The 19,282-nt window shown below is 53.2% G+C and overlaps 1 protein-coding gene across 6 annotated transcripts in view; it reads left to right on the top strand.

The window, feature by feature from the left end:
• RNF144A (ring finger protein 144A) overlaps positions 1 to 19,282 on the top strand; it is a 291,346-nt gene that overhangs the window by 73,847 nt on the left and 198,217 nt on the right. For all 6 annotated transcript variants that reach the window (XM_043604614.1, XM_043604608.1, XM_043604613.1 and 3 more), the window contains 3 exons: positions 1,173 to 1,318; positions 12,336 to 12,440; positions 12,602 to 12,662. In XM_043604614.1, the coding sequence (XP_043460549.1) occupies positions 1,184 to 1,318; positions 12,336 to 12,440; positions 12,602 to 12,662 (301 nt within the window). In that variant the 5' untranslated portion in view covers positions 1,173 to 1,183. The remainder of the gene's footprint in view (positions 1 to 1,172; positions 1,319 to 12,335; positions 12,441 to 12,601; positions 12,663 to 19,282) is intronic.

The following is a 19,282-nucleotide window of genomic DNA, read 5'->3' as shown; positions in this document are numbered from 1 at the left end:
GACTGCCGGGCTTAGATCGGGTGCCAGGGGTTCAGACTGAGAAGACGTAGCCCGAGATACAAGGATCTGTTCATTCACTCAACAGGCAGTTGTTGAGAGGTTGCTGTGGGTCAGGCGATGAGCCAGAGGCTAGAGGCACGCACCTTCCCTGTCTTCCCCAAGCAGCAAGCAGTGGGAATCAGTGTGATAAATACAAAGAGAAAACACATGCTATCAGGAAGCAGACTGTGGGCGGGTTGGGAAGTGACCAGAGAACGTCCCCGGAGGATGGGGAAGTTCCTGGGGTGCCTGGGGTTCACACCAGGCACCGTTGGATGCACTTGACCCGTGTAAATGAACAAGTCTGCCAAAGGCCCTTGCCTCCCCGAAGCTTACGTTTGCGAAAATCTGCCAGTGCTTAAGGAGGCAGTGGTGTTGGGGCTGTTTCTGGCGGCGGGGGGGGGGGGGGTAACACCTGGGTGTTGTGGTGTGGAAAGGTGGATTCCATTTGGAGGGGCCACACCCACCGCTTTCTTTCTTTAATTTATTATTTATTTTTTTAATGTTTATTTTTGAGAGAGAGAGAGTGAGAGAGAGAGAGGAAGGGAGGGGCAGAGGGAGACACAGAATCTGAAGCAGGCTCTAGGCTCTGAGCTGTCAGCACACAGCCCGATGCGGGGCTTGAACTCGTGAACCACGAGATCTTGACCTGAGCCGAGGTCGGACACCCAACCCACTGAGCCACCCAGGCGCCCCTCCACCGCCTTCCCTGAGATGTTCCTGCAACAGAAATCCTAGAACAGTCCCGTCTGATCAGACTATTTTAATGGAAGCTTCTTCTCCACGCTTGCTGAGGATTTGCCCTCCTAGATGAGGTGCTCGGTTGGTGGGGGTGGGGGTGTCTTACTCAGTGCCCATCAGAAGGATGGAGGGAAGGCGGCAAGGGGGTTTGCCATTTGGAGGGTAGACACGATCGTTACCCTCTGCGCGGGGGAGGGGTCACCCACAGACCCAAGGGACCCAGGGACCCCTGGTTAAAGCTCCGAGAACCCAAATGAGCTAAATCCCTGGGCCCATCGACCGCCTCTTGGCCACTCCCTGGGGCCCCATGTGGAGTCGAGAGAGGTGACTCCTGCCTCGGTTCTGCTGGAGGCCACGCGGGGGTCTGACGCCCTGTGCTTCTCTCGTTTCAGACTGTTCTGCCATGACCACAGCGCGGTACCGGCCCACGTGGGACCTGGCCCTCGATCCGCTGGTGTCGTGCAAGCTGTGTCTCGGGGAGTACCCGGTGGAGCAGATGACCACCATCGCCCAGTGCCAGTGCATATTCTGTACTCTGGTTGGTCCTTCCGGAGAAAACCACTATTGGAAGGAATTTCGGGAGGAGGCCTCTGCTTTCGGTTTTAGCTGGCACCCGGCAAATCTCTGACCCCACCCTTGCCAGCGACCGAGTCTGTCACGCGGTTGCTGAAGGAATCCTCCTTCAAATCAGTCGGGCACCCGGGTAGATGGCCGTGACAGGTGCTCGTGATCCAAAAGTGATCAAACAGAATTTTAGAAGCTAGTGATGATGCAATTTAGAAGACCTGATCACGGCGCGTGCTCGCCTTTCCAGAAGGGAAAAGCTTCACCTTACCTCATTTTTTAGTTTTTTTTTTTTTAAGTTTATTTATTTATTTTGAGAGAGAGAGAGAGCGCGCGAGCAGGAGTGCAGGAGGGGCAGAGCGAGAGGGAGAGGGAGGGTCCATACTGCCAACTCAGAGCCCGATGCGGGGCTCGAACTCACTAACTGCGAGATCAGGACCTGAGCGGAAATCAAGAGTCAGACGCTTAATTGACTGAGCCCCCCTGGTGCCCCTACCGTTCCTCATTTTAAATTGAATTGTACAGTTCTGTGCTTGAGGTTACAAGAGTGCTGACCTAGTGATCGTGCACAGGTTGAATATTCAGCTATTCGCGTCACCTTTCGCTGGTGTGGTGTTAGAAGGGATGTTGACATCACGTTTAAATTTCCGCAGATTGTCTCCAGCACTATTTGGGGGCCAGACGATCTGCTGTAGTGATTATAGGGACCTCGCTTTCCATCAGGCCTAAGTCAGATCCAGCATCTGACCCTTCGGAAAGGGAAAATGAGGGTGTAGGGGTTTATTTTCAGATCATCTTAATTGAATTCTACTTGATGGTTCTTCCCATTCAAGGGGAGGGAGGAGGGGGGAAGTCCAGAAAAGAAAAAAAGAACTGTTTTCTTCCAACTATAAGAAACCAAAGAAGTTGCTTCTGAATTTAACCGCGTTATAAATGGACCATCTGGGTGGCCTGCCTGTGTATGTTTCAGATGTCTAGGTTAGTACCGGGCACTAGCTGGCCGTCCCTGGCCTTCTGCAGGAGACGTGTTCTTCCTTCCTGGCCACGCTTCACAGGCCTTATTTCGCTTGTCTCCTGATGTCCCTGGGGCACCGGCACCTTCAATGTTACCATCTCCGTTTCACAGAGGGGGAGATGAGCTCGGCAGACATTTATGTCCCCATCTTCTGACTTGGGCTTGAACCAGCCGCTGGCTTTCCGAGGGGCTGGAACCCCGGGTTTACTCAGGACTCGTCATCACTGATCACTGAAGGGTCGCTGGCCTAAACTGCAGTGAGTCTGCGTTGGTGTTGACGTGCGAGAAGTGTGTGTTGTTAAAGCCTCAGGAAAGTCACTTCAACCAGGAGGACAGGAAATGGCTTTTGACCTTTTCCTGAGATGGCGAAGGATGGGAGGGAGGGGGACGCAGGAGGGGCGGACTGACAGACCTCCAGCCGCTTACTGCAGCGTGTTGGACTCCTTTTCATTTCTAGGGGAAACGCCAGGGTGAGGGAGAAAGTCTGGGTGGATTAGAGAATCCGCTTTGTGGACATCGCCTCCCTCTTGGCGGAAGCGAAGTCTTCCTCTGTCTCCACCAGTGGAGTCCAGTCCCCTCTGCCCTGCGCCTCTGGGCGACTTTGCTGTGTCTCCGTCACCTGCTCCTTCCCTGGCCTTTCACCCGCTTTCGCTGCTGCTGTTTGGGGTTTCTGTTCGTAGAGAATTGTAGTAAAAACAAGCAACTCTAATTCACATCAAATGCTTAATGTAAGCCAGGGGACTTTGAAAGGGGGAAGATAGCTCTGTTCCCTCAAAGACGGGGTACCTGCAGCTCTAGGAGATGGCGTGACGGCAGAGATTTTTTTTGCACCCCCAGGTATTAAAAATTAAAATGTTGAGAACAGTTCCGCTCGTTTCTGCAGCGTGAATAGGGGAAGCAGGTGCGTGTTGACCGACCGAGAGTGGGGCAGGTGCCCACGCCCCATTTCTTCCCGGTGTGGGGCCTCACGTCACCCCAACCCACCGCCACGGCCACAGCCAGAGAGTTGTGATGTCCCGGGGGACAGACATGGGGACGTGGGAAAGAGCGAAGAGAGAAAATTGTGCGAGACCAGAGGACGCCCTCTTAATAAATAATCACGGAAGAGTTACACTTAAGTTCTGAGGTACATTGATCTTGAGAAGGAAAGGGTTCATGGGGAAAATGACTCTGCAGTCCGGCGTCTCTACCTTGAAATACAGGCTCTGTTTCTGACCTCATAGGCCTCTTCGCCACATCCGTATATGCTGTTCCCCAGGAGTTAATGGTGGAGCCCATCCTGGAGCGAGCCGAGACTCATGGTCTGTGTAGTCGATGCTCTTCCTACAGTGGCCAAACGATGGCAAACAGAAAAGTTGGCCTGACTGGAAGAAGGTCAAAAAGCAATTTCCCGTCCTCCTGTCCCACTACTCTGGACTCCACGCTTTCTGCCTCCTGTGTGGCCATGGCCGGGCGTGGGAGGTGGATAACCCAAGGCTGCCCTCAGAGCGCCCACTTTCCAGGCAGGTAGCACGTTGCTTATCTCCCCCCACGTCTACACTGCCGATTTCTGGTCGGGACCCCCTCCAGGCCCCGCCAGCTATGTCACTGTTACGCTTTAGAAAGCAGTGGAAACCCCAGCAAAACCCTCCCCGTCTGGCCCCATCACACCATGACACCCCCACTTTTGCATGCCTGCCGTGATGGCTCTGTCCACACTCACGTGTCCTTCAGTAGCTAGTTCAAGTGACCCCCTCTGTAGTTGAGACTCTTCTTGAGTGGAAATGCCACCGTGCAGTTGGGTCCCTCCCTTTTATCCAGCCTCAAAGCTCCATTCCTGACTCTCTCTGTCCACTTCCTCTATTCCTACGCTCAATGGTTCCAAACTGTCGGAAGCTTCCAGCTCCTGTTATTTTCTGGTTCCTTTCGTCCAACTGTGTTGTCACGATGTCTGCTTACCTGTACCCTCCACTAGAGGAGCAGGGATTTGGTTTTGTGTCATTGTGGAGCTCACACAAAATGTTTGTTGCTGGAACGGCAGGCAGCTTGAGTTCTAAAATGGCTCAGGTGTTTCTCTGACTGTTCTCTTCTTCGCTGTCACAACTACTCTTGCTCGGATCCTGCCTCTCCTCCTCTGAGACGAGTCTGAGAAATGTCAGTGTCTTCAGAGTTAGAGGAAGCTACCTCTGGCTCGCCCCAGGGTAGGAGTGAATCCTGGGAAGTAGTTTTCAAAGGGTCCTGCAGTTCAGGGTCTCTATTCAAACCAGAGTCTACAGGGGAGACTGAAACCATGTGAAGTGGTTGAACACAGGCCTGCTCTGCCAGTATGGTGTTTGGGGGCCACGAGCCCGGTGGATTATCTCTGTCCCAAGTGCTCTGAGCACCCTGGGCCTCTGAGGGGCACAGACTCCCGGCCTCTTCTCCGTGGGCTGGGGGCTCCGTGGTGTAGAGGGCCTCTTCCTAGTCTGGGGTCTCTAGATGGGAAAGGGCACACTTGCAGGCTGAGGTGCCTTGGGGCCCAGGGCTGAGAATGGACCAGAGGGCTGGGGCTTCCAGCTGCCAAGGTGACAGGCATGTGGACACGTAGCTCTGCAAGGCCTTTCTGTGTCGATGTGGCCCACATGCTTGCTGATCTGCACTGCCTCAAGGCGTCACCCAGACCCCTCGGATTCTCTGTCCACGCCGCTCACAGGCGTGCCAGCGTGGTTTTTGTCGTAGGGTCCCCCTGAAGCTCTACCTGGTGGATAGAAAAGGATAGGGAATAACATTTGTTAACTGCTGGTGACTTACCACATGCACCTGTCATAAAACCCTGTGAAGTGGGCAGAATTCTCCCATCTCACGAGGGGCCACTGCAGCCCAGAAAGACGAAAAGGCCTGCTTAGACTGGCCGCTTGCACCCAGACGTGATGCTTATCCACCAGCGGCCCCTAAGACGACGCTGACTCCTGGCGCCTGCTTTTCTGGGGAACTTCGCACAGGGCTACAGGGCCGCTCTGGACTCATCCGCGTGCTGCTCTCTAGGTCATACATCCCTGGATCCTGGCACCTTCCAACCCAGAACGGGCACTCGGAGCCTGCTTTCTCTGTCCCCGTCTTGTGTAGTTGACTCTCCATCCCCAAGCCCACCTCTGTGTTCGCATCCAGGAGACCCTTCCAGGTCTGTGGCAGGTGGGGTCCTGGGCAAGGTGCCCGGATGGATCCACCCACCCATCTTCCCCGCCCCCTCTTATCTGAGGTAAAGAACAAACAAACCATTGGTATCGCCATTGGATGGAATCATCCTCAGTGGTGTGGACAGAGGAGACCGCGTGGCCTGAAGAGGTGGGATGCGCGGCCTCTCCCTCTACTGGAATGAGCCCTCAGGCATCCCCAGCTCTGAGCAGTTGCACCGCTTGGGTCCTCAGAGTCATATACGTGCACCCCCTTCTCTCAGGCCTTTACCCCACAAACGCGTGATCCCAGAGCCGCACTTAGAAGCATGCGGACTCCCTTTGGCAGACGTCCCCCCGGGGCTCATCTGTTCTTGCACGGTTTTGGCTTCTAGACTTTGCTCGGGGGTGAATCTGAATTTGTTGAGTGGATGGCATGCTGGCCTCTTAGTGTTCCCATCTCTAGTGTACGTGTTAACCCCATCCCACCAGACACCTCTGACCTGCCTTCTTTGTGAGGAAGGTGAGGTTTGGTCACTCAGTTTGGCTCCTCTGTGGCTTTGGTTTTTCACACTCAGCAGGTAGAAAGCGTCGTCCACACTTGCTGTTTCCCTTGCAGCTTATTTACAGGTGTGGTGGGAGGAGGGTGTGACCTCTAGGGAGGAGGCTGTGCTCCCCAGAGGAGGATGTGCTCCCCGGAGGAGGGTGTGCTCCCCAGAGGAGGGTGTGACCTCGAGGGAGGAGGCTGTGCTCCCTGGAGGAGGGTGTTCTCCCCAGAGGAGGGCGTGACCTCTAGGGAGGAGGCTGTGCTCCCTGGAAGCGGCTGTGCTCCCTGGGGAGGACTGTATGCCCCCTCAAGGAGGCTGTGCTCCCTGGAAGTGGCTGTGCTCCCTGGGGAGGACTGTATGCCCCCTCGAGGAGGCTGTGCTCCCTGGGGAGGAGCATGTCCTCCCTGCAGGAGGGTGGTGCACTCTCTGGGACCTGTCCACTCCCCACTGGCCAGCTCGGCCTCTGCACCAAGGAAGGGAGTGCAGGAGCCCCGGTCGGTCACTGTGCGGGAGAAAGTCCTCCTTCCCCTGGGGTATCTGTCCTGCGGAGAGCAGCAGTGCCCAGGCTCCCGAATCCCCAGCAAGCCCGCAGGTTGTCAGAGCAGGATGGGGCCCCCTTCAGGCCATCCTAACCATCACCTCCCGGCTTCCCTCAGCCCCGCACTGCACCCCACTCCGGGTCCCGCCTCATTGGAGCCCGCCAGGCACTGGGCACGGCCCGGCTCTCGGGACGTCCTCCGGCGCTCCGTCCACAGGGCTGCCTGTGCCTCGTGCGGGACCCCGGGGGATGACGCGTTTTGATGGTCAAGTTTTCCAGTCCCTAGTGGCTTCAGGCCGGGCTGTAGGATGTGCCCAGTTCCCGACCCGTGAGCTGTCACCACCACCGCTGCCCGAAGCCGGAGCGCCACGTGGCCCTGATGGGGACCGTGGGCCTGAGCCGTTTTACCTGGTCTCCCTGCCCCGCTCAGGTCTCCCCTCCCCCCGCTGAGACTGGGTTCTCGTGATGTAGCCTTTGATGGGGCAAGTCCAGTCCAGCCCCAGGTACTCTGTTTGACACCCCCGGTCATCAAGACAGCCTTCTGGCGTTGTGTGCCTCGCGTGGACCTGACACGGGGTCGGACACTTCCTTCTCTGTCGGACTATGTTGAATGAGCAGCCGCCCCGTCCAGGACGGTCCTCACGTCACCCGCAGCTGGCTCGTGTCTCTCTTTGCTTTGATTGTTGTGAAGTGAGGGCCCCCCAAGCCTCCCCCTCGCCCCACGAAGCTCCAGCGGTCCTTGTCACCAAAGCAGGTGCTCTGTGCCTACTGGCTGAATCGACCTAGACCCCAGACACGTGACAGAGCCGTGCCTGAGGGCCTCCACCTCAGTGCTCTGGAAGGAGAGGGTTTCACGCCAATCTGTCACTCCACATCTTTACCCAGCATCTGTAATCACAAGCCTACGAAGGGCTATAGGACGCCTGTGTCCCCGCGTGGGGGGCCAGCCATGCGCTGATACCCGAGGGGGCGGTGGCTGCAGGCGGCTGCAGAGCTGAGGCCCAAGGAAGGCGTGTGGTGCCCGCCCGCCCGGTGACCGCAGCCGCCACAGGTTGGTCTGGTGGCTGGAGCGGGTTTGGCGGCAGGCTTACCCCGGGGGGCTCGGGGAGGTGAAGCTCCTTGCTCACATCTGCCAAGTTGGTAAGCTGGGACGTGAAGCCAGCTGTGCAGTTCCGGGGTCCTTGCCCTTCAAACAGTGCTCACTGGGGTCCCACCGCCGTTGCGTGGACCTGCCTGCACGTGATGTTCCTAAGTAGTGGATCCCTGAGGAGCATTGGCTCCTCGGGCCCCTCTGAGCACGGTTTCTGGAGTTTTCTCCTGCTCTCAGGATCTTCCACAGCTGCCAGGCCCTCAAGTGAGAAAACACACAACCTTCAGACTCGCTGTAGCTGAGGCAGGGCCCTGTGTCTCTGTGGCCCGCTTCTGCTCGGCGGGAAATGGATTGCCATTCCTCTTTGGAACTGGGTTTCAGGCTGTTGGAAGACGAAATGGAAAAGGAAATTCCTGGAACATTCTGTGGCTCTCAACACCTCCCCTCCCTCCTTCTGCCCTTTGTGCAGCAGACACCCCCTTTCCTGGGATGTCCTTGTCCCAAAGGAAATTCCTGGAACATTCCGTGGCTCTTGACACCTCCCCTCCCTCCTCCTGCCCTTTGTGCAGCAGACACCCCCTTTCCTGGGATGTCCTTGCCCCTCTGGCCAGCATGTCACCTCTGGGAGCCTTCCTGACCCCGTCTGGGTGGGGCCCCTGTCCTCCCACTGGGACGTTGGGCACAGTGCACGACCATGACCTGCAGATGAGCCCCTCCCCCCGCAGTGGCTGTCCGGGGCTTGATGTCTGGGACCGTCCTTGCATCTGAGCGTCATGGGCACGTACAGATACATTCCTGGCTGACTCAGACTTTGCCAGTTTAACCAACTGAGCCACCCAGGCGCCCCTAGACTTTGCCAGTTTAAAGAACATACAATTCTCCGTTCTAACAAAAACACTGATGAGGTCACTGAAGATGCATAATAGATGATTACATTTGAAAGGGTTGTTAATTGAGGAAGAAGGCAGAAATTAAAATCCAGAAACAAAGACTCACGTGTCTGGACTCTGGCACGCGTGAGTGCCCGCTCCCTTACTTACAGAGTATGCCTTCGGGGCCATTCTGAGCTTCCCCCAGCCTTTGTTTTCTCATCTGGGAAATGGAAGGCTGTGGGTAGTGGGCTAACAGCTAACGTGAAGACCTTTGATCACTGGGAGCTATAATTAATATGATAGCAGGAAGTCCATTGATATCTGCTTTTGTACTGCGTAGTTTACTGAGCTTCTCTGCCCATTTTTGTGCCTTTTAAGACATCTTTTAGCTATTAAATTGAAAACCATGACTTGTGAGTCATGACCCACTGCGTATCTGGAAGAAGACCGGGCTTGTTTTCAGTGGATGGTTGGTCAGACACTTAGATCATCTCTCTTTATGTAGTAAACAAATTGACGCTCCCAGAGCGTACTCGTTATAATCATTTTGCAAACAGCACAGATGCATCTGAGGGGCCGGGGATGTTCGCTCCCAGCCAGACGTGACACACTCATCGTTGCTCCATGCCAAGTCTGTTGTGTTTTTTTTTAATGTTTTTATTTATTTTTGAGAGAGAGAGAATCAGAGACCGAGCATGTGCGGGGGCGGGGCAGAGAGAGAAGGAGACACAGAATCGGAAGCAGGCTCCAGGCTCCGAGCCATCAGCACAGAGCCCGACGCGGGGCCCGTGAGAGCATGACCTGAGCCGAAGTCGGTCCCTTGGCCGACGGCGCCACCCCGGCGCCCCAAGACAAACTGATTATAAACCGTAAACGAATCCTCTTGTGGCTACGGTTTTGGTTTGTTTTTATGCCTGTGACTGTAGGAAACACGCACAGGTAGACAAAGCGCAGGAAACGGGAGTCGCTGTTTGCTTGGCTCGGGCCGCATACCAAGAATTGTGTCGGGCGCTTTGACGTTCTTTCTTTCAGTCCCCAGAGCCCAGCAAGCGGGGCATCCCTATTTTATGGCTGAGGGAGCTGCGGCCCGAACCCGCCAAGGAGCCCGGCCGTGGCCTCTGCCTACAAGGATTCCATGAGTCTGTCTGGCTCCAAAAGCCTGCGGTCTTTCTCCCTCCACGTGCGGCACAAGCCATAAACAGGACATTCCACGTTCGTCCTGGCTGTAAACACACCATTGCTGCGAGGGTCGCGGCCGCCAAGCCGCAACATTGCTGTTTCCCCGAGCAGCTGCTGCGACGGGGCCCGGGCCCACCGGAGGCTCCGTGTGACTGCTCCCTCTTCCTCTGCCGTTCCCCTGCTTATGACGTTGGTTCCGATGAGTGGACTCCCGGGACCACCCTGTGCCTCGTTGCGGGGCTCATCCACGCCTGGTTCTCCGGGAGCTCTCTTCCCAGCCGTCGTGCCGGTAAACTGTCTGTGGTCTGTGAGTGACAGACGTTCGGAGCGACTGCACTCACGGGGGGCCCGGGCAAGACAGAGGAGGGCAGGCTGAACTTGGGGCCGGGGTCTGGGCACCAGCGTGGCAGGTGACAGGTGAAGCCATGCGTTCTGTTTAGCGCTCTGGAGGGAGGGTCCGTCCAGGGAATGGCTCCTTCCGAGGATGACCTTGATTGGTATTTTTAAGAGAAATTGCTACCTGGGGTCTGTCGTGGACGACGTATCCTCATGTGCTACGACGGTGGAAATTACCCGTTTACATCAAATTATTCTTTACATAATCAGGCATATGCTGCTTTCCACACGGTCTTCTGGATTCTCTTGCGTGAAGTTCTTACAGCTCCACCAGGAGGTGGGTTAAAGCGCCCCAAAGTGCAGGTCGGGAAAACGAGGCTAGGAGGAGGAGAGGAAGACTTAGCCTGGGCATAGGGACAGGGACAGTTGAGGCACACCCATTAGCAATGACCACGCATCCTTCTAGGGAAATGCGAAACACGTCTGGGGGGAGGTGGAGGCTTGGGAAACATAGCTTATGGGCTTTTCTCGATGAACCACTATTACTTTTAATAGTGTTATTATAACAGTGGTGTTGGCCTCAGGAACCCCAAATATTGAACTGGGCTGTGATCGCAAGTTGATTTGAGGATGCTGTTGTCATTTTTAAACTGGTTTCTCTTCACTTAATGGCCCCAGGTTTAGTACTCTGAGTTCTTCTCTGAGCTCTTCAAAGTCTGTCTCTGTTTACTTTTGGTAGTGAGCTTACTGGGGAAAGCTATATCTTTTCTTTTCTTTCTTTCTTTCTTTCTCTCTCTCTCTCTCTCTCTCTCTCTCTCTCTCTTTCTTTCTCTCTCTTTCTTTCTTCCTTCCTTCCTTCCTTTTTCTTTCTTTCTTCCTTTCTTTCTTCCTTTCTCTTTCTTTCTGTCTTTCTTTTTCTTTCTTTCTCTCTCTTTCTTTTTCTCTATTTCTTTCTTTCTTTCTCTTTCTCTCTTTCTTCCTTCCTTTCTTTTTCTTTCTTTCCTCTTTCTTTCTTTCTTTCTTTCTTTCTTTCTTTCTTTCTTTCTCTTAATGTTTATTTATTTACTTTGAGAGAGAGAGAAGGAGAGGGAGAGAGGGAATCCCTAGCATGCTCTGAACTGTCAGCACAGAGCCTGACTTGGGGCTCGATCCCACAATCCGGGAGATCATGACCTGAGCTGAAATCAAGAGCCGGATGCTAAACCGACTGAGCCACCCAGGCGCCCCCATGTTTTTTCTTTTAATTGGGCTTTATAATGTGCTTTGCAGGGGAGTGTGGGCTTCCCAGGCTGGTAGACTGAAGCAGGAGTAAATCGGCACGGGGTACACCCTCATCATCCTCACTAGAACCCTGCTGTGCCCCCCGCTTTTTCTGTTTGACTGACCTGAGACTTTGCAACAGTCCACCCTGTAGGTGAGGTTGTAGTAAGTTATCACTGAGTAAGCGGGGTGTCAGTGAGTAAGGATGGGCAGAGGGTCCTAAGGGGGAGCGTGGGGGCATTTCCGAGTCGAGATAGGCTGGGCTTGAATCTGGGCTCTGCCCTTGCTATCTGGGTAAGCTGGCAAGTTCCTTTGCTGCAAGTTCCTTTGGTGACTCAGTCCCACACCTGAAATATGGGACAGTCATGCCTGTCCTGTAAGAGTGTTCTAAGGAGTAGGGGCGGCTGGGTGGCTCAGTCGGGTAAACGTCCAACTTCGGCTCGGGTCATGATCTTGTGGTCTGTGCATTTGAGCCCCGCATCGGCCTCTGTACTGACAGCTCAGATTCTGACCTGCCTCAGATTCTGTGTCTCCTCCTCTCTCTCTCCCTCCCCTGCGTGCGCGCGCGCACACACACACACACACACTCTCTCTCTCTCTCTCTCTCTCTCTCTCTCAAAAATAAATAACATTAAAAAAAAAAAGAATGTTCTAAGGAGTACATGAAACAATGGAGTATAATAATTGAGTCTGGTGCCCGATGTCTAATATGTATTTGAGAAATATTCCTTCCCGACCTTCCTCCTCCTCTTAGACTCACTGGCTTGGTGTTTGCTGAGGTCGTGTTCAGGGGTCCCACCCGCAGCCTCAGTTCTGTGACCAGCATGGCACAGGGGGCGCCCCATCAGTACTCGAGTGAATGAAACCTCTCATTCAGTGGTTGCTTTGGGCGACCCAGGGAAAATACGAAACCGTAAGGGAACAACGTGCTCGATTCATCACCTCTTCCACACCTGCTGAGTTTTCTCCCTTAAGGAAGTAAAGATGTTTACAGATACTTCTCTGATTTTTTTTCTTTTCAGTGCCTGAAACAGTATGTCGAGCTCTTGATCAAAGAAGGATTGGAAACTGCGATCAGTTGCCCCGATGCCGCCTGCCCTAAGCAAGGCCACCTGCAGGAGGACGAGGCACGAGTCCCCGAACAAATCCGGTTTTTAACGTGTGCAACTGTGCCCTGCTCGGTTGGCTTTGCGGGTGCCGTGGGTTCGGTTTAGGCTGACCTGGTATCATAGTCTAGCCGTCGGCTTGTTACACTTCTTGTTTGTGTTTTTTTTTTTTTTCTTTCTAGATCGAGTGCATGGTGGCGGCTGAAATTATGCAAAGATATAAAAAGCTACAATTTGAAAGAGGTAGGTGGCCTAGCATATTAGCCGGTGATGATTCCTGTGATAGAGGAAAGGTAACTCGGCGGGGAGAGCGCTTCTGGTGGATAGGATTACGCATCATTTGGCTACCACAGTGAGAGAGTCCATGTAAATTGGATTTCTGAAATTTGTCACTCTCAAAAAAAATTTTTTTTATGTTTATTTTTGACAGAGAGCACGTGCAAGCTGGGGGAGGGGCAGGGAGACAGGGCGAGAGAGAATCCCAAGCAGGCTCCTTGCTGACAGCACAGAGCCCGACGTGAGGCTTGATCTCACAAACCGTGAGACCATGACCTGAGCCAAAGTCAAAGTCAGATGGACGCTTGACCGGCTGAACCACTCAGGCACCCTGTGAAATTTGTCACCTTGAATTCTCTGCAGAGCTCACAGTTGGAAGGACTGTTGTTGGGTCATAAAGTCATTTGGTCATAAGAAGGATTCATGAAACATAACTCGTTTACAGGGATTTGGCCTTAGGGGGTGTTCTAAAGAGATTTCACCCTCACAGGGTGTTGTTATTCTTCAGCCGGGTTAGGACTAATAGTTTAAGGACCAAATTCTGGGACCTATGCAGAATTTAAAAGATCCAAAGGCACACAAGGAAGTTCTGAGACCAAGCATAGGTGAGTTATGATGACTGCCATCCAGACAGGAAAGCACCCTGGTCCTCCACATTCACTGTGCACCTGGTGCTGAGTCCCTGGTCTCGGTAAGTGTCCGGACAGCCCTGCTGGTTGTCGTCATGTGTGAACAGGACACCCCAGAGCCTAACTAGCTCGCCTGATTTCCACCTCTAGTGGGTGGGGCGCGGTGTGGACCAGATCCCCCTCAGGCCCCCAGAGGGCCCTGCACAGCCCTCGTGGTGGGAGCCGGACCTGCCGTAGACCTCGGGGTTCTCCAGGAGCACGGTGTGGCATGTGCAGAGCAGCGACGGCGTCATTTTCGAGGTGGCCGTCGCAAAGCGTTCACACGGGTTGGACATCCAGGACTGGTCTTTAGCTTTGCTCTCTGAAGTGTGCCAGGGTCATCAGATGATGTTGTAAAGAGTCCATCAATTCCATTTGCCTTCATTTGCATATATGTCCTGGACCTTGGGCTCCTCTGAAAAGGAGCAGAATAACAGATGTGGGTAGGTGACACTCCTTACGCAAAACTTCACTGTGCAGATAACGCATCCGGACTCTGACCTCAGCTCAGGTTGGAATGGTCCGAGCATGCCCTCCCCTCTTCCCGGTCTGGTACCCAGAGCCTGGTCTGCATCGGGCGCTCACGACTGAGACACAACCCTGGGAAACACCATCAAGATGGGACTGGAAGGCAGAATGGACCAGAGCAAAGTATCAAGAGATTCCCAGCTTAGCTGAATGTGGAAAGTTTTTTCTTTTCTTTTTTTCCCCCATGTTTATTTTTGGGAGAGAGAGAGAGTGCACAAGAGTAAGAGAGCGAGCCTGAGCCAGGCAGGAGCAGAGGGAGAGGGGACAGAAGATCCGAAGCAGGCTCTGGGCTGACAGCAGACAGCCCAATGCGGGGCTCGAACTCGCAAACCATGAGAGCATGACCTGAGCTGAAGTCGGACACTCAACAAACTGAGTCACCCAGGCGCCTCTTCTCTTTCTCCTTCTCCTCCTTCTCCTTCTCCTTCTCCCTCTCCCCTTCCCCCCACTCCTTCTTTTTTCCTTAAGAAATGCTAAAGATAGTTGCATTTCTTTTAGAGGCTTACTTCTGGAAAACAAAAAAAGGCAGTGTGTGGCCAACTTAAAAAAAATAAAATCAAACAGGATTTTGATGGCACTGAAATTGTTTTCAAGAACCTGTTTATTTAAATGCCATATATCATTTAGTTTGGGGTGGTTTACAGCTTAAATGTAATGCCATGTGATACAAGAGTCAGTATGTGGAGCTATAAAATTGATGAATTCGGATTTCTGAGACTTTCAGGCTCTCCTGAAAATATTTTCTGGAGAGAATCCTGACAGAAACTGGCAGTTATTTGGGTTACAAGAGAATTAACTTTCCTGGCCTGGAATTTAATTTAAAAATGCAGCTGGATAAATTTTCCTACCTAATAATTTTGACTTTGTTCTTTCAAATACTTTGTAATTTCCAGTGCTTTGGTTTAGTCAAAGACTTTTTCTTATAAAAACTTTGCATAAAAAGGAAGCCAGCTTGACTTAGCTTAATGGAATCTCTCAAACCCATGACTTTAGAACATTTTGCTAGCATTCTGTGAAAAGTCACAAAAACACCAAGTGAACTCAGACTCAGTATGACCAAAGACCCTTCTGAATGAAGCATTAAGATGTCAGAGCTAAAGGAGGGACGGATGCCTGGGGGTTCAGTCAGTTAAGCGTCTGATTTCAACTCAGGTCTTCATCTCATGTTGGTGAGTGTGAGCCCCGTGTCAGGCTCCCTGGTGACATCGTGGAGCCTGCTTGGGATTCTCTCTCCCCCTCTCCCCCCTCTCTCTCTGTCTCTTGCTGCCCTTCTCAGCCTGTCTTACTCACTCTCTCTCTCTCAAAACAAATAAACTTAAAAAACAAGATGTCAGAGCTAAAAGTAAAGCTGTTACTTTTAGTTAGTGCACTGAACAAGTTTTGAGGTAGGATCATAGAGCAAGTTTCAGCCTGTTCTGTCCTTTTGAAATGCAGCCAGGGAGGATACCCTGGAAGAAAACCCAGTTCCCAGATCTTCTGACAACAGTTGGTTACTGAACAGTTCTGTGGTGGCTTGAAGTTGCAGACATTGTCTCCATTGGGTCTTAGAATGACTCATCTGATATAACAGCCTTGATCTCTCTGCTCTCTCTTGTTTAATTGAAGTGTGGTTGACACAGCATGTTTTATTAATTTCAAGTCTAGCAACCCTGATTTTAATCTGATCTCCCCCACTCCTCCAGTTGGGTTTCTGACAAGCCGGAGGCTGTGGGGCTTGTTTTCCTTCCTTCCTTCCTTCCTTCCTCCCTCCCTCCCCCTCCCTCCTTCCCTCCCTCCCTCCCTCTCTTTCTTTCTTTCTTTCTTTCTTTCTTTCTTTCTTTCTTTCTTTTTCTTTCTTTCTTAAAGTATATTCATTTATTTTGAGAGAGAGAGCACGAGTGGAGTAGGGGCAGAGAGAGAGAGAGGGAGAGAGAGAATCCCAAGCAGGCTCCACACTGTTAGCACAGAGCCTAACGCAGGGCTCGAACTCCCAAACCATGAGGTCATGACCTGAGCTGAAACCAAGTCAGACGCTTAACTGACTGAGCCACACGGGCACCTCTGTTTTTTTCCCCCGAGTGCTCCCTTGCCCATCTGGAAGCCTCCAGAGGCTGGTGGAGGTAGGCTCTCTGGGAGACTCCCTCGCTCGCATGCCCCATGACGCTGTACCTGTGCTCCTGTTTGAGCATCGCCAGGCCGGGCTGCTGGTGCTTGTTTGCGTGTTCCTCTGTCCCAAAGCCCCTGCCACCCAGAGACAGGGCCTGCAGCCTCCCGGGTTCATCTGACAGCCGCGTGCAGGTCAGATGCATGCTGGAGGGGCGTCTTGTCCAGCATTGTGTCGGTGCTTTAAACAAGAATAGAGCCCGGGGAGATGAACCGACTTGCTGGGCTCACCCATCGGTCATCAGGCCTGACCAGAGCCAGGGATCCCCACAGGATGGAACTCACTGCCTCCGTGTCGTAGCCAGTTGGCCAGCCTGGCCAGCGGTGCCGTGAAAGCCCGTGTCAGTGAGGGACGGGACGCCAGGCACGCCCCCTCTTGTAGTGTGCTTCTCAGAGAAAACCATGTTTAAAAAAGAAAAGCGCCTTTTTAAAAAGTCTTGGGCTTTTTATAGACAGAGCAATTAGGGACCTGCTTCATTAATCTATTTTTTAAAATATTTTTAACGTTTGTTTATTTTTGATAGACAAGAGTGCGAGCAGGGGAGGGGCAGAGAGAGAGAGAGAGAGAGAGAGAGAGAGACAGAATCCAAAGCAGGCTCCGGGCTCTGAGCTGTCCTCACAGAGCCTGACGTGGGGCTCGAACTCACAAACTGTGAGATCATGACCTGAGCCAGTCAGTCACTCAACCGATGGAGCCACCCAAGTGCCCCTAATCTGTTATTCATGTATCTTTGGGAGATGGGAGCTGAGATTGGTTTCTTCTGGTATGCCAAAAAATATGCTGTTTGCCTTGTTTGACAATATAGGCTATACATAGAAATGTCTATATAAAATATTGGATATAACACATACAAGATACAACATGCGTAACGTACTTTATATATACGTGTATGTGATTGACAGGTCTAGATGTGTATACCTACATGCGTCCTGAAAAGAATAGCGCTCTGGTGTTTTCCAGTGGATTTTCTTATTGATCGATTCCTGTCTTCTACACCAGCTGGCAAAATTCAGGAGTGGGGGTGAAGAGAGGAATGTTAATAGAAGTCCAAGTCAAAAACCCTGGGGCCATATTCACAGGTTTTGTGGTGCCCTGGCAGCAGGGGAAGGATGTTTGCATTTGGCAGATGGGACGGATTATTTGCCCTTTGCATCTCTGATAGGGAATCTCTCCCCAGGAGACAGGGGAGAGCCTGTCACAGCTCCACGAGGACAAAAGTCTCAAAATTTAAGTCATTGCCATGGAAACCTTAACTGGATCTGCTCACCCTGCACTCCATGATAGAATTGGGCCTTTGAGGACGAGGCTGGCTCGTAGCTCCATTTGCTGGGCGAGGGGGGATGGGGCACAGCCATAGGTGCATGAGGAGGGGTCACCGGTGGCGTGGGGAGCCAGCCCCTCCCTGAAGCCAGAGTAGAGGAAGGGGCAGGAGGGTCCTGGGAACCAGAGGGGTCTGCATAAGGGCAGCGTGTTCACCGAAGCTCTCAGATCAGCACTAACCACGGGGTCCATCTGGAAAGAAAACAGAACAGGCTGAGGATTTCTCTGCATGTCACGTGGGGGTTGCTGTGCTGGGGGTCCCCATCCTGCATCGCCCTCCCTCAGGGGCCGTGCCCATAGGGGACCCCGGAATCTAGTTGGGGTGGAGCTGGGCTCCCCTAACACACTCACGAGCACCCAAGGCAGAGAGCCGTGTAGAAACATGAGGACGTGAATCAGGCCGGGCAGGGGGAGGGCCGAGGGGTCACCTGCCTAGCTTTGATTCCCCAGGGGGGACCTCCGTGGGGCCTTCGCTCCCTCCTCCTTTCTCCCATCCCATCAGCTTAGGCTGGCTCCGCACACATGTGCCTCGGAGGCACCACCTGGGACCTGACGGCCACAGACTTTCCTAAAAAAGCAAACCCTGAAACTCAACTGATGAGAAGAACTGATTTTACTCATTCACTCACAATTAGGAACATCATAAAGATTTTTCATTAGTCTAACAGAAATCGGTTAAAAAGCAGCACTTTTTCCTGGATTCCAGAGTTCCTTTATATTAATAGGTTCTACTAAATCTTCCCCTAGACCTACCAATGTGATGGTTTCCTGCCCCCCGATTAAGTCCTCCTTCAGAAAAACAGGTCAGGGGAGGACTTGCATTTGAGCAGGAGTGGGCCAGCCATGGCCAGCTGGCCAGAGGGGCCGGGCCCATGGCTTGGCGTTATAAATAAAGCTTTATTGGAACCCTCATTTACAGATCAACATGGCTGCTTCTGTGCCCCAGGAGCAGAGCTGAGTGCTTGGAGAGAGACCGCATGACCCTCCAAGACCAAAATACTCACTGTCTACTCCTCTGCAGAAAACGTTTGCCAGTTCCCAGAATAGAAGACAGTCTTCAGGGTTGTACCTGACGCAGCTTATTCCTAGAGGGCTGAATCCGGCTTCCCTGTTTCATTGGGGAACGTGGCACCGCCTACGTGTGTCCCGGGGCGGCCCGTGTAGGTGACGTCTGGGCACACGTCCAGCCCACGTCCAGCCCCCCAGGCTGTGGTAGATCCCTAGTGCACACAGATCCCCTTTTCCACGCAGGTGAGCTTCACCCACCCTGGCCGTCGGTGGGTCACACGGCCAGGAAACTTGCAAGTGCCTTTCATTGCCTTCCAAGTTTCCCTGGCAAAATTCGGCGGTCTCGGGTTACCTCCCCAGAGCAACTGCTGGAAAGCTTAGAAACCAGTGGCCTACTTGAGGGCCTTTGAAAATAGTCCGTAATCCTTTGGCCCGCGATAGCTTTCTGGAAGAGACTTCGCATTCTGTGCGGTTTCCCGTCGGGTCCTGGCTGCTGCCCGTCACTGAGGATTCAGTGTCCCCCCAGACAAGCGCTGAATGAGACGAATGACCAGGCTCACGAGGCAGGGGCAGCTCGGGACTGATGATTGAAAGACTTGCCAGTTCTGCACCGGGACACGGAGGAGTGGGAACGTCAGGGTATCCTGTTTTTCAAAACGCGCTTCCTCCCTAACTTCCCCTAGTGGGGCTTCTTAGCAGTTTGGGCTCCACTTGGATGGGAAACCCGGCCCTTTCACACGGTAGTTAGCCCACGGCTTAGACTGAAATCTGGGAAGGGCGGCAGCCTTGGGCAAGCGGGCCGTTTGTGGAGAAGAATTTGGCCACGTTCCTTCCCCCCTCTCTCTCTGCCCCCCCTTACTGGGCATCGTCCGAGCGCCTGCTGCGCGCCTCGCCCGAGGCGAGGTGGTGAGGCTGTAAGA

The sequence above is a fragment of the Prionailurus bengalensis genome, chromosome A3 (assembly GCF_016509475.1).
Source record: "Prionailurus bengalensis isolate Pbe53 chromosome A3, Fcat_Pben_1.1_paternal_pri, whole genome shotgun sequence".
NCBI lineage: Eukaryota > Metazoa > Chordata > Mammalia > Carnivora > Felidae > Prionailurus > Prionailurus bengalensis.
This window is presented reverse-complemented; position numbering and strand designations above follow the sequence as displayed.